Source organism: Phalacrocorax aristotelis, chromosome 10 (genome assembly GCF_949628215.1).
Source record: "Phalacrocorax aristotelis chromosome 10, bGulAri2.1, whole genome shotgun sequence".
Classification (NCBI taxonomy): domain Eukaryota; kingdom Metazoa; phylum Chordata; class Aves; order Suliformes; family Phalacrocoracidae; genus Phalacrocorax; species Phalacrocorax aristotelis.
The window spans coordinates 26391919-26417772 of record NC_134285.1 but is presented as its reverse complement, the minus strand read 5'-3'; the positions used below and the strand labels follow the sequence as shown (position 1 = coordinate 26417772).

The 25854-nt window shown below is 56.0% G+C and overlaps 1 protein-coding gene across 2 annotated transcripts; it reads right to left on the bottom strand.

Annotated features, from left to right (window-relative positions):
• Positions 1–593: 593 nt before the first annotated feature.
• CLCN7 (chloride voltage-gated channel 7) lies at positions 594–25158 on the bottom strand. Of its 2 annotated transcripts, XM_075106090.1 has the most exons (25): positions 24959–25158; positions 14317–14388; positions 13015–13086; positions 12709–12774; positions 11969–12101; positions 11508–11617; positions 10660–10740; positions 10153–10215; positions 9484–9567; positions 9220–9313; positions 8744–8808; positions 8154–8270; positions 7758–7812; positions 7145–7205; positions 6198–6336; positions 5834–5927; positions 4338–4507; positions 3957–4008; positions 3507–3634; positions 3226–3311; positions 2831–2963; positions 2654–2713; positions 2132–2308; positions 1944–2024; positions 594–1824 (listed from the first exon to the last, which is right to left on the bottom strand). In XM_075106090.1, exons 1-25 carry the CDS (start codon positions 25091–25093, stop codon positions 1738–1740), a joined length of 2415 nt encoding a protein of 804 aa, XP_074962191.1. In that variant the 5' UTR covers positions 25094–25158; the 3' UTR covers positions 594–1737. The 2 variants fall into 2 exon arrangements, with proteins under 2 accessions (XP_074962191.1, XP_074962192.1); XM_075106091.1 differs by lacking the exon at positions 8154–8270.
• Between the last annotated feature and the right edge of the window lie 696 nt (positions 25159–25854).

Here is a 25854-nt window from a genome sequence, read left to right as displayed (position 1 = left end):
TGGGAAGTGTGTTGCTGGCAAGAGCCAGCAGCCCGTGTTTACTCTGTGGGCCCAAGTCGGAGGATCCCATCCCCTTATCTCACCTGCACCAGGGCAAAGGGCGACATGGGGCCTCATAAAGCATCCAGCTGCCAGCACTCAACAGAGACCCGCCACCACCTTGGGGGCCTGCTCTAGCCCACAGCTCCCCTGCTCCATGGCAGTGCTGGGGAACCAGACCCACTTGGGAGAGCTGGACCAAGCCACTGCATGGGGAAGGCAGCCGGCCCTTCCCCACTGCCCCTACCACCAGACTAGGCTCCCACTGGAGCTCATAGCCCTGGTCCTGTTACCAGGGCCTGGCCACGCAGGACTGTCCAGCCGAGGCAGTTCCTGCACTGTGGTAGCTTTGCTGGCCTTGAAAGGGAAAGCATGCAGAAGGGGTAGCCTGCCATAGGGCTGGGGGGGGGGCCCTGGCCTCCCCAGCAGGCTCATGCCCTCCCAGTACAAGCGGTGGGGACAGGGCTTAGCTCAGCCATGAGGGGCTACTGGCAGACACTGCGCCAAGCCTGGGCAGCAGCACTGGGGAAAGCAAGACACAGGCAGTACCACAATAAAAGTACAAACAGGCTTTATTTAAGCACAGTATCCCACAGTCAAAAGCCCCCCAGGCCCCAGGATGGCCCTGCCCAAGCAAGGAGGGGACAGCACTGGGCCCATGGCTCTAGGCCAGGGCAGGGGGCAATGCCTAGGTGAGGGGCAAGGACAGTGGGAGATGGGGTAGCTGAGGTACCAGGGCTGGAGCCCTCCTCATCACCCAGGGGAGAGCAGGTTCTGCTCCTTCCCCCAGGCCAGATCGAGGGCTGGTAGTAGTTTTTGGCGTGCGTGGCAGGGCCCAGGCTGCTGGAAAGGGCCAGAACAAGCTGCAGCACGTGCAGCAACACACCCAAGGGTTGCTCTGGACCCCAGCATGGGCTGAGGGGAAAGGCAGCAGCAGTAGTGGGAAGAAGGCAGGAGTGGCAGAGGGGCACACACTGGGAACTGCAGGACCAACACTGCACCAGAGCAGGCAGTTCTCCCCTCCCCATCCCTGCCCTGAACCCCAGGGGTGTCTCCTCACACACAGGTTGGGGTCAGAGTGGCCAAGGTAGCCAAGAAAGAGCGAGAGGCGGCAGCTGCTGAACCACGGGAGCCCTTTTATTGCACAGCTGAGCAGGGCACAGCCCCCTCCTCTGGTCAGAGATGCAGGCGCCTGTCCCAGGGCTCAACCCAACCCAGCCAGCAGGAGGACAGGGCCCTGGGAGCAGGAGGGAGCCCCACCATCTTCCTCTGCTCCCCACAGGCCCTGCAGCAGAGGCCAGGGCAGGCTAGGTGCTAGACTGCCCAGGCTGGGTGGATGAGATGATGGCGGCCACGTACCACGGCAGGGGGACTGTGCCCAGCTTAGCAGGGCACTTCTACTGCCCCTGGCACACTCCAGCCTTTACCCAACCCTCAGGGAGAGCTTACACCAGAAGCTAACAGAGCCAAGGGTGCATTTGGATCCGTTGGGGAAGCAGAGAAAGGGGTGAGAAGAGGAGGCAGTAGACGTGGGAGGACAGCGATGGGCAGGATAGCCAGGGCAGCACAGCCGTGTCAGTGCTCTGGGCACTGTCATGCCTGCACAGGCTGGCCCAGTCCTCTCCCCGCCTCCCACAAAAGGGGTTCCCTGGCTCCGAGGGGTCAGGGCACATGTCCACTGGGCAGCACCACCTGGCATCATGTCTGTGCCAGCGAGAGCTCCTCCAAGCCTTCCTTCCCCAGCCGGTACCTGGCAAGGTCCTTGCGGGTGACCATGCCCACCACCTGCCGAGAAAGGGACAGGGTACAGCTCCATGCTGCCACACAGAGCCTGGGGACAAGGGCAGCATGTACCCCCACCCTGAGGAGCCCAGGCTGCCTGAACACCACGACCTGGGACTCACCTCATTGCGATTGTCCACAACCACCAAGTGCCGTAGCCCCAGGGCTCGGAAAAGCTTGAACACCCGTGGCAGAGATGCCTCCTGCAAGGCAGAGTGGGGCTGCGTGGGCTGCGGCATCCCCAGCCAGCACCCATTGCCCACCCATGACCCTCGAGTTGCTAGGGTGCAGAGGGGTCCCTGGCTGTTACCTGAGGTACAGTGTAGGGTGAGGGATTCATGAACTCGCTAAGGTCAATCATGCACTCGCGCTCATCCTGGGAGACGTGGATGGACTGGATGGGGGGGAAGCGGGGGTAGGCATCCCTGAAATCCTTCAGCTTCAGCCGCCGCTGCACCAGGCTCAGGTTGGCCCTTTCCACAAAAACCTTGGGAAGAGAGAGGCCATTGGTGACCATCATGCAGCACTGACAGGCACCAGGGCCAGGGCAACACATAACGGCAGGGAGGGAAGAGAGCAGGAGCATGGGGCAGATGGACCACCTGTAGAAGAACAGGCTGTTTCCCACTCGATTGGGGTTCATGAACCCAGTGGGATGCAGGATGATGCTGGGGTACCCCCAGCACAGCACGGCAGACCCCACTGTCTCCTCAAGTGCCAAGTGAAGGACTCTCCACCAGCTCCTCCCAAGTAAGGTAGGCACCAAGGGGCCTGAGGCAGCAGTGGGACGGGGACACTGGGGCTCTGACACAGGCCAAAGAACATCACCCACCTTGTGTTTCAGCAGGACAATGAGCTGGGAACGCAGAATCAAACCCCGCAGTCCTGCCACCTGCAACAGAGCATCACGTATGAGATAGGGGTGGCACGGACAAGGGTCCCATGCCACAGCCAGCCCTCACATGGCTCACCCCCAGCTGCACCCCCTCACAAGCGGCACCCTGCCCACCTGCGTGGCATCAGGGTTGCTCTCCACCACTGGGAAACCATTGTGGTTGGAAGAGGTGTCACTGAGGATGTCCACAACTGTGCCCACTCGCTCAATCCTCCGCAGGCAGGTGACAGGAGTGCTCATGACCTCCCTGCAGGGAAGGCTCAGTGTGAAACACCCCTACAGCAGCAAGTCCCGAATTCCACCCCCCTCCCCCTCTGCTTACCTCCTCCATCCCCATAACCTGCCCAGGACACAGGGAGGGAACGTACCATGGCACTGCTCCCCACTGGGGAAGAGGCTGGGCTGGCGGCACTGGGGATGAAATGTCTCCACCCCCATTTCCAGCTCAGGCCAACAGTGTTCAAAAGCTGCTGCCCCAGGAGTGATGGAGCATCCCCCAGCCCACCTACCTGGCTGTGAGGGAGTGGGATGTTACTGGGGCCTCCCAGTGCAGGAACGGCACGCTCTGCAACTGAATGTGCATGTCATAGAGTCCCTGCAACAAGAACCAAGCTGTCAGGAAAAGTCTGGCAAGATGCTGACAGGTACAGCCTTATAGGAGCTCCCTCCAAAAGGGAGCATATGCTTGTCCTGGACCCCTGCAGCTCCCCTGCAGTTTTCCAGCACTCCCAACCCCAAGCCATAGCCTCTTGCCAGGTCCCAGGCTCCCAGTGAGCACACCAGCCCTCACCTCCACAAAGTAGTCTCCCACAATCTTTGCTGTCATCAGCACCAGCATGATGGGGAAACCATAGGTGACATTGCCCGTCGCCTCCATCATGATGACCGTGAGACTCAGCGTCATCCGCACTATCCCACCTGTGAGAGGTACCCAAGGGGTTTGGGGGTTTAGGGGAGCAGGGGAACATAGGGCGAGGGGATCACAAAGCACCCGAGGCCCTTCGGTCTCTGCATGGTGATCCAGGACTGCCTGCACAAGCAGAGGTACCTTGGACAAGTCCAAACCTTGCTAATGCCTCAGCACTGCCTGTGCTTGGCAGGGTTATTAGGAAGCTGACAGCCAGGCTGGGCTTCAGCTGCAGAAGAAGCTGCGCCAGGGAAGCATGGACCACTTTTTCCCATGCCACTTTCAGCCCAACATGAGCAGGAGGTGGCCAAGACTGTGCAGTGGGGAACTCACCCAGCTGTGCAGCAGCTCCCATCAGGGCGTACTTCCCAGGGTCAGCCCAGATCTGAGCACAGGAGAGAGAAGGGGCTGAGTCAGCTGCTGGTTCCAGGGCATCCAGGGATAAAGAGTACTATGGCCCCAAAACCCCCCTCCAAAGTGGGGAGGAGTGCCTGAGGCCACCTGCACAGCCCAGCTGCCATCAGGGCTCCGTTGGGACATGGGAAAGCCCAGATCCAGCTTGGGAAGACATCAAGTGAGGAGTCAACCCATTCCACACCTTTCCAGACTGTTGTGCCGGGCTCTTAGCCAGCTCCATGCCTGCCCAGCAGTGAGGGAGGAGGGCTGGGTGCCGCATGTCCTTCTGCCCAGTCCTCCTTCCCACTGAGCACTCACCGAGCCTTTGGTCAGGTAGGACAGGGAGATGCCGAAGAGCCTCCCCCAGGCAGCACCAATCAGCAGCGAGGGGATGAAGACCCCCGCAGACACTGTGAGGCCATAGGTCCAGCAGGCCAGGAAGAAATACATCAGTGTGAACATGCCCAGTGTCATGGGGTTATAGGAACCTGAGATAGAGAGAGAACGGAGAGTCAGTCCTGGTCCCACAGCCCAAAGGACACCCCAGTGGGCTGCGACCATGGGAGAACAGACAGCAGCAGCCCCATGACACACTCTCAGCAGTGAAATCCCCTCTCATCAGATGCACCTTCCTCCCTGGCACCGCAAGCCCTTCAAACCATCTCTTTAGGGGTTGTTTCTGCCCACTCAAGGGCCCTGCCAGTCAGACAGTGCCATACCAAGCCCACCCATCCCACTGAGTCTAGCATGTACCTTTCCTCCATCTTACAACCCACGATGACCCAACCCCTCCTAGTCTTGCAGTTCCCAGCCTCCCACGAGGCAGCGTGACGAAATTCAAAGCCCCAAGGGACTGCCAGTGCTGGAGGATGAGGTCAGGAGGACAGAGGTGTTGGTTAGCTGGCATGGGTCATATTGCCAGTTTTTGGGTCAACTCAGCAGAGTAGGTCCTGCGAACCCCCTCCCATACCGCAGCTGCAACAGCTGCTCTGGCCAGTCCCAAGCTGCCCCACGGCACATGTTGTGCCATCAGAGTGAGACCCTGCTGTCCCAAGGACTCAGTCTACTGCTATCTTAGGATTGCCAAGCAGCTCAGTCTAGTTTAAATGAGTACTTTGCAACCTCTCCTTCACAGAGAGGTCAATGGACCGAAACCCTGAGCCACGGAGAACCCAGCACTGCAGGTAACAGCCCTGAGACACAGGACGTTTGGCTTCAGGTGGCCAAGCTGAACTCTCTGGGCTAAGCATCTAGAAATTTGGGGCTGTCTGCTCCCTGCCCACAAAACTCAGACCAGCAGAGGGCATGCTGTCATTACACTAGGTCCAAGGGAAATGGGAGCTGGAACCTGGGAGCGAAATTGCACTTCTCAAGCAAATCCACCTCCACAACCTGCCCAGAAGGTAAAGTCATTCTGGGCCAAGAGGCCCTGCTAATTAAGAAAATAGCCAGGGACATTTCCAGGATGGACTTCAGACAGTCAGCAAGGGTCAGACATGCTCCCACGCAACTCAGAAGCAACAGCTTGCAAACATGAACAAACAAAACCAGGTCCTTGGCCACAGGCTCCTGAGACCACAGCACTTTGGCTGAGCTCATAGGCACCACCAGGCACAGCATCCATTCCACCTCCTTCCACCACTGCAGGAAAGGACCAGGCACAGTGCTTTGCTGGATCCCATCATGCCCTCTTGGAGCCACTCTAATCATCCCCTGCCTTGTCCCATGAGTGGCCAGGGAACAGGTCAGCCACCTCGCACAAGCCCAGTGCTGCTCTGCTCATGTTCAAGGACCCACTTGCCGGGTGTACAGACCTGGAGGGTCATGGAAGAGGCTGACAACGCTCTTCTCGGGTGTGTTGAAGAAGGCAGTGGCCATGGAGTTATACTCTCCATCGGCACAGAAAAGCTGAGCGGGAAGAAAAGAGTGAGTTAGAAATAGTAGATCCAGGCTGCCCTGTGGCAGGGAAGGCTGCCAGGCTCAGTGGTACGTGTGCTGATGCGGAGGCAGCTGTGGGAAGCAAGCACACCAACACCGTGCTTGGGTCTCCAGCTCTGCCTGCAGCGGAGGGCATTGACTGTGAGGTCCAGTGCCACAAAACCCAGCAGGGCCTCATCTTCCTGCTTAGCCCTCAGCCTCTGCCCAGGCTCAGGGTGGCCATTCTCCAGCACCTCCTACCTGCAGGGGATATGCCACCGTGCTCCCCTGGATGGGCTGGCAGTCTCTCGAGCAGTAAATCATGACAAACCCCACAGTTGCTGTCACTGCTGCCACCAGCATGGCCTCGACCACCTGGAGGCAGGGCCGGTGGATGTACCTGACAAGGGAGTGGAGAAATGAGTGGTACCCAGGGGTACAGGCAGGATCACCTGCAGCCTGGCTTGGCTTATCACATCAGGCATACAGACAGGCTGGTTGGCTCTGCTCCCTTCCCAGACCCTGCCAGGCTGTCCAGCACTCTGTGCCCTGGTGAAGCTGTCGTGGGGACCCAGGGCAGGAGGCCATTGGAAAAAGCAGCTTTGCCCAGCCAGCTCCAGCAGACCTGCCTGCCTCCCCTGTACAGAGCCAGGCACAGCTCCCATAAAGGCTGGCATGACCTGGGTTGGGGGACAGTGCAGAGCCAAGCCCAGAAAGCTGCGGCCCGTGAAGGCCCAAGAGGAGTGATGCCCTGGAAGCTGCTGCAGGCCCCTCCCTGCTCCAAGGCCACAGGTCATCCATCCCTCCCTGAGGCCATGAGGCTAGTTCTGGTGTTTGGAAAGCTGGTGACAAGTATTGGCTGCGCCAGACTGGGCTCAGATGGCTTTAGCAGCTCTCTCTGATCTGTTATTGCTCTCAGAAGCACGTAACAGTCAGGTCTGCACAATGTTCGCACCTCTTCAGGCCCTCAAGTCACTGAAGGGAACTACTTAGCAGGCTCAGAGCAATGGCAGGATGCTGTGGGTCACAGCCTCGACCACAGGCAGTGAGAAGCCTGTGGCGTCTTTGCTCCCCCAGCTCCCAGGGGCTGCTGTTGCTCACGTTAAGTGCGAGATTAGTCTTGCTTTGGCTGGGAACATTGCTTTGAGGGAGTTCAGAAGGTGCCAGCCAACCCATGTCAATCACCTTAGTTATCCATGAGCTCTTACCTGATCCTGAACATGGTTAACCAGTAATTGAGGGCATTGAACAGGGCCCCAAGAATCCCGCCTGTGAATGCAGAAGAGAAAAACCTCAGCACACAAGGCCCAGGCTCTCCTATGGCTGTCCAGGACACAAGGAACCTGAGAAGCTCAGGAAGACATCAACAACCCATCTGCTGTGACCAGTGACCCTGGGACACATGGATGCTGTCCCTGCGGAGACAGCCAGGACCCAACACCAAGAGGAGCCTGGCACCAGCAGCAGGGTGGCTGGGGGCGAGTGTCACAGCGCTGGCACTAGGCAGGCAAGGGACAGGCCAACTCCATGGGGATAAGGGCAGCTCCTTTGAAAGCAAGGGCTGCCCACGACTACGATGTGCTGACCCCACTCAGCAACTTTGCTGTATGTGGATTAAAGTGGCTTGCCTTTGCTACAAGGGTAATGGTTGAGCCAGGATCCAGCTCTCACCCCCATGTAAGCCCCACAAGCAGCTTTTGCTCCAGAGTTTAATGGATTTCCCATTCCCCAGGAAACTGGATCCCAAAGCTCTTTAGACTCAGGCAGAGAACATAGGAAATTATTCAGACTGACCAAACTGAAAGAGCAGCACTCTCTTACCAACCACTCCCATAAAGATGAAGATAGGAATTTCCTGGATTGTGTATCCCATTTTCTGCAAGCGAGAAAGAAACAAGTTTCAGATCCCCATGCCCATCTGTAGCCCCGCAGCTGGTTACTGTCTGCTGGGACAGCAAAAGCCTGCGCTGGCAAGCACCTCCCAGAGCTACCCCAAAGTCTCCCCTGGACATCCCACAGCCCCCAGACCCAGCAGTGGCTGCAGAAAAGCCTTCTGCTGGGGTTGGTAGAGCCAGGATCTGGCAGATCCCATAACCTGCTAGGGCAGAGCCTCCCTCAGCCCCCAGGTGATATTTTAAGACAGACTGGTGGCCCCAAGCTGCCATGGGCTGCTTCTAACCCCCTCAGAGCCCTCTGTGCAGAATATCCATACCATACCTCGTTATCAAACCTGCCGAAGTTGATGAGCCCAGGGCTGGAGAGATCCCAAGCATTGCCGTGGTAAACGCTCAGGACAGAGTTCAGAGTGAATGTAGAGATCATGGAGGCAAAGAACTGGAAGGATATGTAGCCTAGAGGCACTGCCAGATGCCTCCAGCCCCGCTCCCTTACCATGTGCCCCAGCACTACCTCGAACCACCCCCTGCCCTGAGGCCCTTGGATAGGGCTTGGTACCCATGGTGTGGTAGGGACAAGAGGCCACGTTCCCTGTAGCGGCCCTTGGGCAGCTTACACTAACCGGGGCTTGCTCCTCCTTTTGCCTCTTGGTTGCCCTGGGGCACAGCCCAAGGCACCTCCCTTAGAGAGGAGTTGGCAGCAAGATGGAGCTCACCCAGGTCCAAATGTAGCCACTGAGGACCAGGGCACAGAAGGGGAGACGGGATGCTGCTCCTTGGAACGTGTTACACACGGCTGCCCGCTGGGGCAGGGATGGCAGAAGGCCTGGGGCTGATGGGCATTGGGAAAAGGCAATGCCTTACACAGGAGCTGGCAGCCCTCAATTTACTGCCCCTGCTTTCAGTACTTACTATTCTCCATGTCAGGAACTGGTTCCAGAAGGAAGCTCCTTCCTCCAAGCTGAAAAGGACACCCCCTGCAAATGCAAGACACAATCACCTTCACAAGGGGTGCATGCCACAGACTCACAGCACCAGCCAAGGCACCCAAATTCATCCCAGCCCACATGCCCCACACCACCCCAGACCTCACAGGCTCCAGCAAAGGGACCAGCAAGCCCACCAAGCCATCAGTGATTGAAGTGAAGCCCCTCCATTGCCCTCCTCCATCCCAACATTTGGGATCCAAGACAGATGAAGCCCCTTTCTCTCTTCCTGAGACCTGTGTGGCATGGTGGGACAGCTTGGAGCACGGCTGTGCACATTGCCAGAGGGCTCTTGAAGTGCCCTAGGCAGATCCCGGCAGCTGCCTCCATGTAAGTGGGAGCAACTTCCTGATGAGATCCAAGTACAGGCACCGCTCAGCATCAGAGAGCCAAGACACGTACCCACGGGGGCACCAAATGCAGCTGAGACGCCAGCAGCAGCTCCAGCTGAAACAAAGTCCCTCTTCTCTGTGTCTCTGCGAAAATACTCGAAGATCTGAAACACCAAAGCAAATGCATGTTTAGGGCTGGGCACTGGCATAAGTTTAGGGAAGATACAGGGTTTGCCATATATGACCCCAAGCCATGAGCATGACCCTGAGGAACAGCTTGGTTTGGGCACAGGAGGGGCACATGCAGCACAGCCCCTCAACCCTCAACACCAACCTTGAAGTCTCGCTTTAAAGACGTGGATCTTCCCTGGGAGATCCCAGCAGCAATCACTGCTCCAGAGTGAATCATGGGTCCTTCCTACTGACAGGAGAGCAGAGTCAGATCGGTGGAGGAAGAACCCCAGGGACAGTCAGGGATGTTGAATGCTGCTCATCACATCACAGCCCTGAAGCAGCTGGCCTGAAGGATTTCCCTCTAAGAAATACAGACCTCACCATTTTTCCCCCTTACATCCTCATTCTAGCAAGTAGATCCCACGGCCACCTCCTGTTCCTGCCAGCACTCCCTCCAGCCAAGGGGAAGTCAGGCTTCCCTTGCTTGCCTTCAATCCCAGCAAGCTAGAAAGGTCCCAACGGGGAACCCAGGTTGCCACCATCTAACATTTGCAGGGACAGCCACTAATGGATGTAGGCTGCCGCTCTCCTGCCCTCAGCTGAGCCATACACAGGTTGGTTCAGTGGTGCTGCATGCCCCAGGGGCTCCTGAAATCTGGCCACACCGCAGTCACCTTGGCCAGTGGACCAGGGAATAAAACTGGGAAGTCACTGCAGGGCCCCCAGCACCCCATTTCCAGTGCAGGGCCAGTGATAGGCTGTGGCACATGTGCCAGCAGTGGACAACAATATGCCAGCAGTGTGTCAGAGAGCACTTTGTGCACGTCACCTTCCCAACAGCCAGGCCACCAACCACCGAGAGGATGACACCGCAGACTTTGATCACCAGGGTCTGCAAAACAGAGATGACAGGCAGAGCACATCACACAGCTGCCACAAAGAACACAACTGCAGCAGCCACAGGGGACACAGACCCAGCCAGCTGCAGGGGCAGGAGCCAGTGACCCTGGTGAACTTGTGATTCTCAGTGCCCGCAGTGTGGCAGTGGGGTTGGCCAACTTCCTTCTTGGCCAGAGCAAAGAAATGACCCAAAGCTGCTGTTCCCAGTGCCATCTGCTGATTTCAGGGCATGAGGTTTAACTGCCTGACACTGGGGGGGACAGCTACAGAGCCAGGCAGCGCAGCAGAGCTGGTGGGAGCTCATGCCAGCTCTTTGTCTGCCACAGCAGCGCAGGCAGGGACCACCTCATGAGAACACAGCACACCCAGGCCAGCCTGGCAGAGGGGGCCCCATCATGGGCAGAAGGCACACAAACCACCACCTTCCACTTCCTACCTTGAGGCGGACAACGTGCGGGATCTTCACACCGTTGAGATAGCATTTGATCTGGGGAATGCCACTGCCGGCTGCAACAGGCTGTGGGTATCAGAGAGAGCATGAGTGGCTGCCAAGATGGGGACACACTGGCCACCTTATTCCTGTCTCTCAGCACAGGGCACACCAAGCACACCCTCAGGGAGGCTCAGAGATGAGGCCAAAGCCTATCAACAGGCTCTGGAGACGGGCTTGAGGGTGGCACCCACTGGCTCTAAGGGCAAGTGTGCCAGGGAGAAGGAGCTGGCTGGCTTCTTGGGGGACACTAGGGCGTTCCCACCACCATGTCATGGTGAGAGGTCCAGTGCTGCAGAAGGCTTACATTTACTGGCCAGGGAGAGCAAGAGAAAAGCCACAAGGAAGACGTTACTGACTCAGAGTGGCCTGTAAAGAACCATTGCCCCGTCCCAGCCACAACCAGCCCCAGTCTCTAGCTTGTCCTCTGAGCATGTCCCCAAGGCAGCCAACCAGTCCACTCTCTGCCAGTACTCATGTACACCCAATGCAGAGAGGCCGAGCCAGGGCCAAGGCTTGTGAGAGCTACCCCTGCACCCAAAGCTGGAGCACACCCTCTGCCTCAGGCTACCAGCAAAGGGCAACATGTTCCATGAGTCAGACAACCCTGGAAAAACTCAAAAGCACAGCTGGAGCTAACACCGAGGAACTAGGGCTACTAAGAGCCAATCTGGCAGAAATACATCTGCTATTACACAAATCTGCATGTTTTCTGGAGACTTGCTTCCCCCATGTAAAGAGCCAAGGCAGGAGGCACAGGGATACCTTGACCCAGACCAGTTCCAAACTCTTACCTCTATGAAAGCAACGATCACAGAGCCCACCATCACCACGCTGGCATTCAGGGTGGCCCAGAGTAACAGGGAGAAAGACAGGCCTCCTTTCTCCGTGAACTTGTCGATATCTGGGGAAGCAGCTCAAGGAAAGCCTAGTATCAGTTGGGTTCCATCCCTCCCATTGTGATAACACGTCACTAAAATGCTTCTTGGGCTGTAGCAGTGCAGCAGGTCCTGTGCACTTAGGGCAGCCAGGGCGGGCTGCTGTGAGGAGCCTCCTCCATTATGGCAGTGCCCAGCCACAGCTCAGCCCCACAGAGGAGCTGGGCACTCAGCAGCACCTTGGGCAGCAGAGTCTGTGCCACCAAACCCAGATGAGGAAGCGCTGCCCTCTCCCCCAGCACCCCTCCCACGGCTACCAGGAGCAGACACCCCGCAGCTCCCAGCTGGCAGGCAGCAACAGCTCCATGAGAGGATACTGCCCTTCACTACCCGGTACTTCAGCCCAGCCAGCTTCTCCACCACGATGTCGATGAAGCAGGCAACGAGGCCGGTGAGGATGCCGATCATGGCACAGATGACCCAGCGCTTGATCTCTACTGTCCGGAAAGCCTGAGGGACAAGACAGCCATCAGACCCTGCTGCTGCCTAGCCGGGCCCTCACCAGCATTGGCGGGACTCCAACCCACCTGGGCACCTTCTCCAACACAACCCTGAGCTGCCCAGGGAAAGCTGATGCTCGCTGACCCAGAATTGCAAAGCCTGGCCACAATTTACTTATTTTACACCAGTACCCTTGCCCCTCTGTGGGATCCCTACCAGCAGACATACATTTCCAGCTTGCCTGCCTCCATGAGGTCCCTCCTGTTGGGCTTCTTGCTGCGCCACTGACTCCCAAAGGCCCCACGGCAGATGCTTCTCACAGCTCCAGAAGTCCTTCTGCTCAGGGACCTGCCCTGTGCTGCCCAACACCACCACCATGTTCACCCAGGCTAGCTCCCATTCGAACCATCGTATGCTGGGTCCTGCTCCTGAGGTTTTATGGCTCATTACAAGCTGGTCAGTGCCCATAAAAACCCACCCCAGCTCAAGACCTGCTTTGAGCACGACCTGCCCTTGGGTGGAGAAGCCCCTCAGCAGCCAGGCAGGGGGAGGAATGGATTCCCTGAGCCATCCTGGCGGCAGGGACAGTGGGCAACGGGATTGTGGTGAGACTCACTGCGTGGTTTATCCTCCTCTCCTCCTCCAGGAATAGCTGGTTTTCACTGTTGTCATAGTCCAGGCTCTAGTTCAGGAAAGGGAGATGCCGTTACCATCTAGCACAGGGGAAGAGACACCCACGCTGGAGAGGGCTGACCTCAGATCCTCACTTCTGCCCCTCTGCACCCCTGTATCTTTTTCCTCCCTCAATCCTGCTCCTTCCTTGCTGAAATCCCTCTAGCTGGGCAGCTAGAAGCCCTCACCCCAGGTACTTCACGCAATGCATCCCAGAGGGCAAAGCTAAGGGAGGGAGACTGGCGCTCACCTCATACTTGAGTGACAGGAGCTTCTCATTGTGGGGGATCTCATTGGGATGCTGCCGAGGGAGCTCCGTCTCCTGCGGGATGCAATGCACAGGTTACGAGGGGCAGGTCCAAGTCCAGCCCTCCTGTCTGCCACATAATTACTGGTTTAATGCTGGTTTTCATGCTCAGGAGTAGCAGGGAGGACTGCAGAGACCCAGGCCCTAGTGCAAGCTGTCCAGCAGGCCAGGATCTAGGATGATTTTCCACCAGTTGGTGGATATATGGGATTTAAGGCAGCTGAAACAGGCTGTCAGGGGTGCACCATCACCCACTGCCTCTCTACCCCTGGGTAGGACATTTCCCCACAGGCAGATGGAGCATTTGCCCAGCTGGGTACCATGCCACCATGTTGATCTGGTGCTGCCTCTGAGCAGCTCTGTGCTCCAGAGGACAGCAACCTTTCACCTCAGCAGGAAATCCCTTCAGCCGAAAGCAAGGAACTATTTCAAGCAGGCCCACGACTTTGGGCAGAAACCAAATTCTGTTTCCCAAACACCTTTGACCATATAAGTTTTTCCCAGCTCCAAATTAGGGCATTTTTTGAGGATGCCAGAAGGGCCCCTGGAGCAGTAGCACCCTGCATCACAGCTATGTCCAAAGCCAGCCCAGCCTTTCCTCCAAGGTGTTGGATTAAGACATATTTCTTCACATTTAAGAATTCCACAAGAAATGTTTAGCAAAAGTCTTCTTCCCATTTGTTCTTCCTACAGCTCCAGAGCTGACGCAGGAGAATCTGCGGAAGAAAAACTTCTCAGGTGTGCATGGAAGGGGAATAACTTGAAACTTGAGAGTTTTCGCAAGATGCTTCATCTGCCGTTAACCCTGTCCCCAGGGCCAAGGTACCTTCCCCAGCTGCTGTCCCACTACAGATCCCCTCCCTTGCCTTCACACTCAACTGGGCAGCAGGCAAGAGAAGCGGCTTGGAGCTCTCGTGACAAGAAAGAAATCTCTTCCCATGCCACTAGATTCCACATTTGCTCCCATAGGAGGAAGATTCCCGTGCCAGTGAGCTGGTGCTGGCATTCAGAGAGGTGCTGGGGACCATGATGTCCTTGGGCCAGTGCTGCAGCTAAGAGGAAGCAGCAACAGACAAGGCAGAGGGGCAGCCAGCTGCCCACACCACGAAGGTCACCCAACCCAGGAGGAAGTGCTAGAGCCCTCATGGGACAAGCAGGATGTGGGCGGGGGGGACGGGACAAAAACAGCTGTTAGTAGAAGGGAAGTGGTCTCAGTAATGGTGGACCCCTTTCTGTGCCACTCACCAGCTCACGGATGTCCTCGTTGAGGTCCACATTGCTCAGCTGTCCAATGCGCAGGAAGGAGGAAGGAGTGAGCTGCGGAGAGAAGGGAAAATGAGGTCAAGTCCCAAACGTGCTGCAAGCCTTGGCAGAAGGAAGGAGTAAGCACACGGGTGCGCATGCTCTGTGCCTCTCGCCGAGCTCTGCCTGCCTGCCCACTGCCAGAGCCCCCCAAAGTGCAGCACTCACAGAGGACTGCTCTTGGAGGACACACTGGGAATGTGGGACCCACAACTCTAGAGGGAGCATGAGGCAGCAGCAGTCTGCTGGGGTTTGGGCAAGCTGCTGCAACATGTTAGCTGGCAGAGCCAGCTTGCCCTAGGGAAGGTGCCAGCCAGCAGCAGCTCAAGACTGGTAGCCGGCAGCCCCAAGAGCTGGCGAGAGTCACTGACAGCCTCCAGCCAAGGAGTGTGACACCCTGACACAGCAACCGTGCAGCCAACAAACCCGTGCTGAGCAGCACGTTCCACATTCCCCTGGAGCTGCGAGGTACAGACCCCCTGAACAGAAAGTGCCATCTCCACGATCACAAGCACACCAAGACCTGCCAGGGCCATTCCTCAGCTTGCACACCCAGCCAGCGATAAGGGAAGGCTGAGGGCAGGCCATCCGCTCCATGGAGCAGTTTCCAGCCAGAGAGATGAGCACATCAGTACGTTCATCCCCCTCTGAGCACCCAGAACCAGAGTGGAGGCTGGGCCAGCTGCCAGCCAGCACACACAGGAGGAAGCAGGGCTTGTTGCTCCCACACAGCCTCAGAGACACCAGTGCCTCTCCAAGCCAGACCCAGCACAATGCTGGGAAGGAGCATTCGCATCTCCTTCTGGGGAAGGAGGTTCTCCTTTTGCTGGTGACCGGGTTTCTAACTGGCAGCACCATTGTGTAACACGGGAGTTTTTGCACTATTTGGGGCACCTCTTGTCTCCTGGCCAATGCAGGCAAGGGCTTGGGCTGCAGCTGAGCCAGCCTCCAGCTGGGCAGTGCTGCAAGGGGACCAGCAGAAGCAGGCAAGCTGCCATCACCCCTCTGCCGTTGTGAAACACAGGAACGCACAAGGGTGTGAACAGCACTGTCACTAAGTACAGCCCAAACACCATTTCTCAACATTAAGATCTTCCCCTCTAGAGCCTCACTCTTCCCCAGCTGACAGGCTAAAGGACTGGAGAATATAAGAGGGATGGTGAGCAACAGCAGGGCTCTGGCACATCAGCAAGCCAACAGATCCCAGATCAAGCCTCTGCTGCTTTAATCCCCACAGATCCTGTCTGGAACGTGCAGGCCAGAGCAGCTGGGAGCCGCGCATGTCACTGCACACAAAGAATATTGCATTGTGTTTGCAGCCTGACCTATTTTCCCATTTCTCCATTTGTTCCACATTCTCATTCACTCCCTGACCTGCAGGTGGGTTTTGCTCCAGCTTCTCAAACCCTCCTTGGTAACCTTTCATCCCCAAAAGTCTGAGCCATTGCAGGCAGGGGCGTCCCCAGTACGGGAGTCACATGTTTGTGGATCTGCCCATAGGAGGGGGCTCCAGGGAGTGTTTTTTGGACACAGGTTTACCAAAACCAGCCTGGTTCTGGTCTGTGATGGCTCCACAATCCCCCTGGCAAGGAGCCAGGTGGACTTTCCTGGCAGTCAGAGAAGACCACCGTGGGCTCCTACAAGCCAGGCATACCCAAAACTGTCACCTCCCCAGGGGGGATACATGTAGGAACTTACACAGAGTCACAAGCCGGAGGCAGGAACTACCTGTTTCAGCGCCCACTGGTGCCCAGCCATGCTGGATGCCCCAGCCAGGCCCCTGCTGACCTGGGGAGAAGGGAAGGACGGGGTCCTCACCCTGAAACCCTGGGAGGGATAAAGCTGAGACCTTGCAAGGGAACTCCCCTCCACTTGGCTTCAGGAAGCAAAAAATTTTAAGGTTCCTACTAGATGCCACATGTCCAGGGTAAGAACAAGGCAATGAGATGGAAACTGTCACTGGTGCCATGTCCCCCACTCACACCTGGGCTCAGACCTGATATAGGACCAGCCCTTCAGGGAAATCCTCCTTCTGTTGGTCATGGAGGTGCACAGGAAGACCAAATGGGGACAAACCAGTGACACATCCCACCTACACTCACTCCCTATGGAGCAAGGGGCCACAGCATGGCAGCTTCACTCCCAGTGGAGCAGGTGGCAGCAGGACCCAAGCAGAGATGAAGGGAAAGGAGCTGCAGCTGGACCTGAAGCCAACAACTTTGGGATTTCTTGCTTTCTGTGGTGACAAATGTTCTGTAGCTGACTCCCAGGATGTGAAACAGAAAAGCAATCACCTCAAGTGTATGTATACGAATACACGCAGTCTAGGAAAATACCCACTCAGAAGGGTATGACATCATAGGAGTAACTGAAACATCGTGGGACAACTCAAATGACTGGGGGATCGCAATGGATGGTTACAGGCTCTTTCGTAAGGACAGGCAAGGTAGAAGAGGTGGAGGAGTTGCACTCTACATTAAGGAAAACCTCAAATGTATTAAGTTTAACTATGGTGATTGCGACTGGTCTGGGTTAAAGTCAAAGGGGTTATCTCCAAGCAGGACCTCACAGTGGGCATCTGCTATCGACCTCCTAACCACAATGACAATGTCAATGAAGCGATACTTGGGGCACTAAAGCAAGTTTCTGGCCAACAGAACCTGGTCCTTATGAGTGACTTCAACTACCCAGACACCTGCTGGAAGAACAATACGGCAGCTCGCATGTCATCCACCAAGTTCCCGGAATGCGTAGAGGACTGTTTCCTGATACAAATGTTAGATGTGCCAACCAGGAATGAGGCACTGCTGGACTTGCTATTCACAAACCGAGAAAGCCTGCTTCGTAATATCTCGGTTAGTGATAGCCTTGGCTGCAGTGATCGCAATATTGTGGAGTTCGGGATCCTGCTGAGTGTGCTGAAGGTCAGCTCTAAGACAAGGGTTCTGGATTTTAGAGAAGCAAACTTCAGTTCACTCAGGCCTCAGCTGGGAGGGATTCAATGGGAAGCTTCCATGAAAGATAAAGGAGCTAGTGTGTGCTGGGAGTTCTTCAAGAACTCTCTATTGGAAGCACAAAGCCAGTTTATCCCCTACAAAGGAAAAGGAAGTAAGTGGAGCAAGAGGCCCCCTTGGCTCAACCATGACCTCCTGGGTCTACTCAAATGCAAAAGGGAAGCATACCAGAGATGGAGAAGTGGAGGATTATCTGTCAAGAGCTACAAGGGCATTGCCAGAGCGTGCATAGATGCAGTTAGAAAACCAAAAGCCCAGCTTGAAATGAAACTGGCTGTAGATGTCAAAAATAACAAGAAAGGTTTCTTCAGGTATGTCAACCACAAGCAGAAAAAGAAGGGAAACATAGGCCCACTGTTAAACAGAATAGGAGAGTCAATCACCAATGATGCTGAAAAGGCAGAAGTCCTCAACGCTTTTTTCACCTCTGTCTTTACCAGCACTGTCAGGTCCCAGGCTTTGGGAACGAAATTGCCGGTTGATCCAAACACCAACCCACCATCAGTGAAGGAAGAGTTAGTACATGAATTATTACAGGAACTTCACCCCTACAAATCGATGGTCCCTGACACCATCCACCCGAGGCTGACATCATTGCAAGGCCACTCTCCATAACCTTTGAGAAGTCATGGAGCACGGGGGATGTCCCAGAGGACTGGAGGAAGGCAAATGTTACCCCTATCTACAAGAAAGGCCCAAGGGAGGATCTGGGTAACTATAGGCCCATCAGCCTTACTTCAATCCCTGGGAAACTTATGGAACGAATCTTCCTGAGGGCCATCACAAGTCAAATGAAGCACATGATTGGGAAAACCCAATATGGCTTCACTAAGGGCAGATCGTGCTTGACAAACCTGGTGGCCTTCTATGACAAAGTGACTTGCCTGGTTGACACGGGGAAGGCAGTGGACATTGTCTACCTGGACTTCTCCAAGGCCTACAGCCTCCTCCTGAAGAAATTGATGTGTTATGGCCTAGGCAAGTGGTCTGTGCAGTGGGTGGAGGATTGGCTAACAGGCCGCACCCAAAGGGTGGTAAATACCTCTTTTTCAAAGTGGCAACCTGTCACAAGTGGAGTCCCCCAGGGATCGATATTGGGCCCAATATTGATCACTGGGGGACTCCAATGTTATTCAACATCTTTACAAGTAATCTGGATATCGGGATCAAGTGTAGCCTGACAAAGTTTACAGATGACACCAAGCTGAGTGGGGAAGTAGACACTTCAGAAGGGAGAGCTGCTCTGCAGGAAAATCTGGATAGGCTCAAAGAGTGGGCCAGCAAGAACCTTATGAAGTTCAACAGGGAAAAGTGTACGGTCATGCACCTGGGAAAACATAATCCAGGAGTGCAGCACAGACTGGGATCCACCTGGCTGGAGAGCAGCTCTGTCAAAATGGACCTGGAGGTCCTGGTGGACAGGAAGCTCAACAGGAGCAAACAGTGTGCTGCTGCAGCCAAAAAGCCCAATAGGATGCTGGGTTGCATCAAAAAGGGCATCACCAGCAGAGATAAAGAAGTCATTATCCCGCTCTACTCAGCGCTTGTCAGGCCACACCTGGAGTACTGTGTACAGTTCTGGTCCCCACTATACAAAAAAAGATGTAGACAGGCTGGAAGGGGTCCAGAGAAGGGCCACCAAGATGATCAAAGGACTGGGAAGCTGCCATACGAGGGTAGGCTGGGAGAGCTGGGGTTGTTCAGCCTTGAGAAAAGGAGGCTCAGAGGGGATCTCATCACCATGTACCAGTACTTAAGGGGTAGCTACAAAGAAGACGGAGACTCCCTTTTTACAAGGAGTCACATGGAGAGGACAAGGGGGAATGGACACAAGTTGCTCTTGGGGAGATTCTGATTGAACACTAGAGGAAAATTTTTCACAGTAAAGACAGTCATCCATTGGAATAATCTCCCCAGGGAAGTGGTTGACTCAGCCACATCGGACACTTTCAAGAGTCGTCTGGACAGGGTGCTGGGCCATCTTGTCTAGACTCTGCTCTTCCTAGAAAGGTTGGACTAGATGATCCCTGAGGTCCCTTCCAACCTGTGATTCTGTGTGATTCTGTGATTCAGTGAACTTTGTTAGACAAGCAGCATGTTTTTAATATGTGCCCCCCTCCCCCTAAGCCTGGGCACCCCTCCAGCATCCAGACAGGCTGAGTCACTCTGGAGTAGCTATCTGAGGCTGCTCCTGTCTCGCCTGGCATGGGGACCACATGCCAGGAGGACAGGAAAAAGCTACTTCTATCAGCACCTGACTGTTATAAGAGGGACAGAGGAGATTCAGGCATCCAGGAGCCAAGACAGAAGGCTATTTGTGCATGGCTCGAAGATTCGTTGAGCACATGGACGGCTCAACCCTCCTTTGGTTGTTTTTCAAACTCAGGCCAAGACAGCTGCTGATCCTGGGTACATATGATGTTGGTGTGACCACAGTATGATTTTCTCCACATAACAACACACACTGTGGCCAAAATCCAGAGGACTCAACAGCTCTCCTGCCCCAGGAGAGGCTCTCAGGCCAGCTGAGCCTGCCTCCGACAGCAGCAGCACCCAGCCCTCAGCACTTGCCCTGTTTAGGTGGTAAAGCTAATTCCTTACCCATTCTGAGCTCTGCAGAAAGATGCCTGGAGCCTTCATCTGGACCAATACTGCTTAACACCTTTGTTAGCAGGGCAGTTGGTACACTGGCAGGCAGGGCTGCTCCTCAGAGGAACCTCACCAGGCTGCATGGAAGCCCCCAAAGTTCAACAGAGGTAAATACAAAGCCCTGCACCTAACATGGACATGCCCCAATGGTTAGAAAGCAGCTTTGCTGAAAAAGTCCTGCAGCAAGCTGGTAGATAAGTTGAAGAGGAGTGAGCAGCCCACAGCTACAGTAGAGGCAGTCAGCTAGCTCCTGGGTTGTGCAAGACCACAGCCAGGAGGTCTGGGGAAGGGATCCCACACCTCTGCTTAGCACCTGCCAGAGCATGCCTGGGACCCAATTTGGGCTCCCCAGGGACCAGAAAGGCACTGAGACACAGGAGTGAGTCTGGCAAGACAGCCAGGGACTGGAGCATGTGGTAAGACATATGAGGAGAAGCTGGGGCTTCTCAGGGATTTCTTGCCATCTCCGGCCACCTAACAAGAGGTTACAGAGAAGATGGAGCCAGACCTTTCTTGAAGCTTTGCATTGATATGACAAGAAGCAGTGGACAAACTGCAGCAAGGGCACTTCTGCTTAGATATCAGAGACAAACATTCCCTCTGAGGGTGGTGACACACTGAACCTGGGGATGGGCCCTGAGCAACCTGGTCTAACATATCTGCTGCTCTTAGCAGGGGTGAGGCTAGAGACCTCCCAAGGCCCCTTCTCCCTTCATCACCTGCCACCCACTCCAGCACCACCCAAGATGGGCGAGGGCAAACTCAGGATCAATCTCAACAAGAAAAAAAGTCTGGCAGAAGGTCTCAGCGACCACCTTCTACTCAGGCCCCAAGAGGACTACCTCCAAAGTCAGGCAGCAGCAGCCTAATGCAGATCCTGGCACCAGCCTGGAGCATCACAGGTCAGGGTGGGAGGCAGCAGCACTGCTACCAGCATCCCAGTTTGGCAAAGGTGACAAGAAGCCACACAGCTATATGTGATGCTAGAGCAGCATTTTACCTCCGAGCAGAGCAGTCAAAGAACAATCCTTGTTTGTGAATAGCAGAACAACTTCAGTCAAGACTAAAACACCACAGAACAAACACAGGCTGCATGCACAGCGACCTGGCCGTGCCTCCCAAAAGTCACTCTGAAGAACCATAAATAGGAACTCTGCTCCACAACTGACTTCCACAGGGACAAGCCAGCAAGGCTGCTCCATGCAGGACATCACCCACCCCCACCAACCACCACCTGGTGTTAAGACACCCCCCCTATACACTGGCCCTTATCACCATCCTGCTGCTCACTAACGAACTGGAAGCACATGGCTTTCTGTTATCAATGAGATAAAGTGTGGTGCAGACCACATCAGGAGCACACAGCAGTATTGCAGAAGCAGTGGGAGGGAAAGAAGAGGATTTCCAGCACCCAGGGCCTTCCTGGCCCCAGCGCACTCTGCCGAGGAGTTCCTGGTACCTGCTTAGGTGGGTAGGACACCTCCAGACTACAAGGCTGTGTCAGCAGGCATGGCTCACTAGCCTGGGAAGCCCCATCACCAGCTACAGCAGCGTATGGTGCAGATGAGCCACAAGGCTTTGGAAATCCCCCTCCTCTGACACACAACTACAGCTGCAACGGGCTTCAAACCAACACAGCCATCATCCCCGAAATGAACCACACCAGGAGAGAATGAGGCTCCTCATCTCCAGGCCCATAAGGGCACAGAAAATGTCTGGACTACCCCATGGCATCACTACTCGGATGCAATTTTGCTTCTGACCTCCCGCTGCCACTCCAGGGCAGAGCTGCTTCTTGCCCCTCACCTGCACAAGGCTGGGAGATGTCGTTATTGTCCTGGATCACCTGCCTTTCTCCAAGCACCTTGTCCCACATGTCCCCTCTGCAGAGGAGCAATGCAAGGTTAAAGCACTACAGCAGTCCCTGACCATGTGAGCACCCAGCAGAAGGGACTGGACTTGCTAAAACCCCTCTGCTTGGGGAAGCTCCTGCCACCACCCAAGGGCAGCAGCTTCCCAGGGAGGTCAGCTCCAGGCTCCTGGCACTGGGCAGGCAGCAGTGGGCAAGCAGGGTCAGGCAGCCTCTCTGCCAGAACCCAAGGGACACGCAACCTGCAGCCCATCTGCCAGGAACCAGGGCTCACCCAGCAGACTTCTCTTTTTCTCCCCTCCCCCTCCCCCTCCCCCCCAGATTTTCCAATTACAGCAAGCACAGCAGACCTCCAGCATTGCCACCCGGCCACACAAAGGCTGCATTTTGCACCCTGTTACTTGAAGTTAAAGAAAACAAGACCAACAATATCTAGAGAGGCAGAATAAACACACAGGAGTTAAGAAGAACAAGCCACCCAGCAGCAGCATCCTGGTCCATATTTTGGTGACCCCCTGCCCACACCCCCTGTTCCAGGCACCCACTGGAGCAGGAGCATTATACCAAACCCAAAGTCAAGGCATTTTAGCACAAGCACAGAGCATATCTTCAACGGGTAGTGAAGGAGAAGTGTTCTTTTTCAAAAAATGCCTAATGATGGAAATTGGCTGCTCTTACTAAAATCGTCTACCCACTCTTCAGCCCAAGAACTGACACACACAGCTCTAGAATGTGGGAAAAGGGCAGCCCATGGCAGGTGTGATGCTCAGACATACAGGCAGCCTCTTGCTTCCTGATATACTTGAGGCACTAGAGGGTCCTGGTGAAAGGATGAAGGCTCAGTCAGCTCCAGAGCAGTGCTGAGCTAGCCCCAAAACCAGAGTAGACCTCAAGGACAGCCCTGTAGCAGCCCCTCTACAGTCACAGGCATGTTTATCCAGCCCCTCCTTACCTCCCACCCACAACTGCTCAGTCTGTCTCTCACAGCAACCAGATGAAGAACTACAGACCCATGGTTCCTTTTGTCACTTTAAGATCACTTTCATTTCCATTAAATAAGCACATAAGAGAGAGAAGACATTCTGCTGGGGACATATTTATTGTATTACCATAACTCAAGTTTAAGTCTCCCATGAGCTAAGCAACTCCAGTTTCCCTTAATTTCTCTGCCAAAGCTGTCCTGCCTTCCCACTTCAATTTATACGACCATGCGGCACCTAGGTCAAAGGACCATCCAAGGGAGAGAAGCATCTGCCCCATACCAAAAGGCAACCTCAGTGCCACGGTGACAACTCAGCTGACACTGCCAGAGGCATGTGTGGTCTGGGAAGCCATGGGTTTGGAGCTCCAGCAAGGTACTCACTCTCCTCTTTTGCTAAGGAAAATACCATGTAGCGCCTTGTCACCAGCTGGGGCCTGAGCCACCTGCACTGCAAAGGGACACAGTGACAATAAAGCATATCAGCAGGGTTGATCACCACTGACCAGCCCTGCTGTAGAGGGAGCTCAGGCATTTCTTCTGAGCCACAAGGGAAACCCATTCCTAACTGACCCACGGCCACGAGATCTGGTTAATCCCTATTTTAACACTCTTCAGGCCTGCAGAATTCACCACATGGTCTTTAAAGACAACCCATGCTGTAAATTCATGGGGCCCTGTTGTACTGGCTGGGAAAATTATTTTTATTTTCACACCAGAACAGCTGCATAGGAACAGGCAACTCCTTCCAGCTGCCATGCCCTGCTCCCACAATGTCACACTAGGCACTTCCAGCCTAACAAACCCTGCATTTCCCTCTAATTAGCCTGCTGTTCTGACTTGCACAGGAGCAGGGCAGCACAGAATCATGCTTGGCAAGACATTCCTGCTAACAGCTGCCAAAGGCTGGCCCCACTCCTCCTCCTCCTCCTCCTCTAAGCTCAGGTTTCCCAGCAAACTCTTCATAGGAAATTCAAGGACATCGCCCGGAGGCAGCTCCTCTCCCACCCAGTGCTAGCACGGAAGCGCCCCAAGGACCCAGCCTGACGTCCTACCAAGACCACAGCCCTCACCCAGCACAGCCCACGCAACCACAGCTTTGCTCTATAACAGGGACGGAGTGTGTCAGCCAGAGTCACAGTGTGCTTCGTGTGGAGGAGAGACTGCTAGGCAGATGGCCCGAGTAGAAGCCTCCAGCTACAATGGTGAGAAGTTTCTCTTCAATTAATTAACCAAAATTTATTTGCAAGAAGGAATTAGCCTCCCTGCATTTGTGATAGGTCCCACCCTAGACTTCTTTTTGCCAGCACAGTTCCGTACGTACTGCACAATGTCCACCACCACGCCAGCGTTAGATGCTCTTGTGTTTGAGCCCAACACATTGCCCCGGGCATCAGCAGTGTACCAGGCAACAGGCTCTCTCACAGAGCAGTATTTTCAGTAGAAACAAAGAGGGCAGCCCCAGCAGGCAGGAGCAGGCCCCAGCTCAGCACAAGGTCCTGCTGACAGGGACCAGGCTGCTGGGCTGTGCCCACAGTTGAGGAGTGGGCAGGAGCCAAGCCTGCAGAGCTGCAACAGGGTCCCGGCTGGGCACTGGCATCGCTGCATGCAGGCACCTCGTGATGGGAGCCTACCCTGCTGTAGGGCAGGCGCTGGACGGTGAGTCAGCCCCCATGCTCAGCTTTTTCTCCACAAGTGACCTGAAGGCCCCATGCCCCGGCTCCCTCCCAGCTTCTGTTCGCATCAGGCCCTGCCAGGTTCTGCTTTCCCCGGGCTCCCCGGCTTGGTGGGAGCCCAGAGGGGGCCCGAGTTTCCCCCGGAGCAGAGCCCCGGCGCCCCGCAGCTTCCTGCCGGCAACCCCCGCCCAGCCCCGCGGCAACGGACACGGTGAAACACTACAGGGGAGGGGGACGCAGACACGGCCCCAGCCCCCTCCAGCGGCGGCTGGTGCAGGGGGGTCCGGGAAGGGGCAGACCCTACCCCCGTGTGGCGGTACCCCCGCGTCAGTGTCAGTACCCACCTGCCGGTAGCGGTACCCCGTACCTGTGCCGCTATCCCTGTGCCGGTACCTACCTGCCGGGCGCCGCCCGCCGCCCCGGGGCCGGTGCCGTTGAGCAGCGGGGTGGTTTCGCCCGCGCGCTCGCCGTCTTCGCCGTCGTCGTCGCGGTCACGGCCGGACCAGGACACCTTCTTGGCGACGTTGGCCATACGGGGCGGCAGCAGCGCACACCTCCACCAGCCCCTGCCTCACTGGCCAGTCATGTGACCGCCGGGCCATCGCCATCACGTGAGCGCTACGGCGGCCGTCGGGGGCAGTGGAGCCCCGGAGCACCATGGGAGTTGTAGTCCCGCATGTAGCCCTCCGCGCCCCGTCCCCGGGGAAGGGACCGGACGCCGGGTCCCGCCGGTCCCGCAGACGCCTCCGGGGACGGGGCCTGATGCCAGCGTGACAGCGGTGACGGCAGCCCGGGAGGCCGCAGGCCTGCGGCAAGGCCTTGCGCCATGCCAGGCCCAGGCACACCCTCTGGGGACCGCGGGGTTGGGGAGCAGTCAGTGCCGGTGCTGCTCCCGCTCTCCAGGCAGAGAATTTCGCAGGGCAACCGTTTGGGGGAGCTTTGCCTGAGCCCCCCTCGGAGCAGCACAGTTCAGCCCAAAGCTCGGCACCCTCTGAGGAGACCCTCCAGCCAGGGGCCATGCATGCAGGATCAATGTCACCTGCTATGGCACCTCTGGCTCACTCCAGATCATGGGCTTTTCCGTGCTACAGCTTTCCCCGGGTCTGACTCAGTGGCAGGAATCAGCAGTAGCAGGGGACAGGCAGCAAGCACCCGCACGTGACCCAGCCCAGGCCCCCCTGCTGCCTGTGCTGAGCAGCTCCTGTCTGGCTGCAAGTGGCACTAAGCATTACAATGAAGAGTAAGCCCAGAACTACATTAGTTTCCTCTCTTCCCAGAGCATTTTAATAGGAA

Bases quoted from the DNA above. Each gene is read 5' to 3' on its own strand.
- CLCN7 (XM_075106090.1), bottom strand. From the start codon at position 25,093: ATGGCCAACGTCGCCAAGAAGGTGTCCTGGTCCGGCCGTGACCGCGAC. The intron at 9,568-10,152 runs GTGACGTGCACA...TCCTGTCAGTAG, and splicing joins GTGGCCTGGCTGTTGGGAAG to GAAGGACCCATGATTCACTC. The intron at 1,825-1,943 runs GTGAGTCCCAGG...CTTTCTCGGCAG, and splicing joins TTGTGGACAATCGCAATGAG to GTGGTGGGCATGGTCACCCG.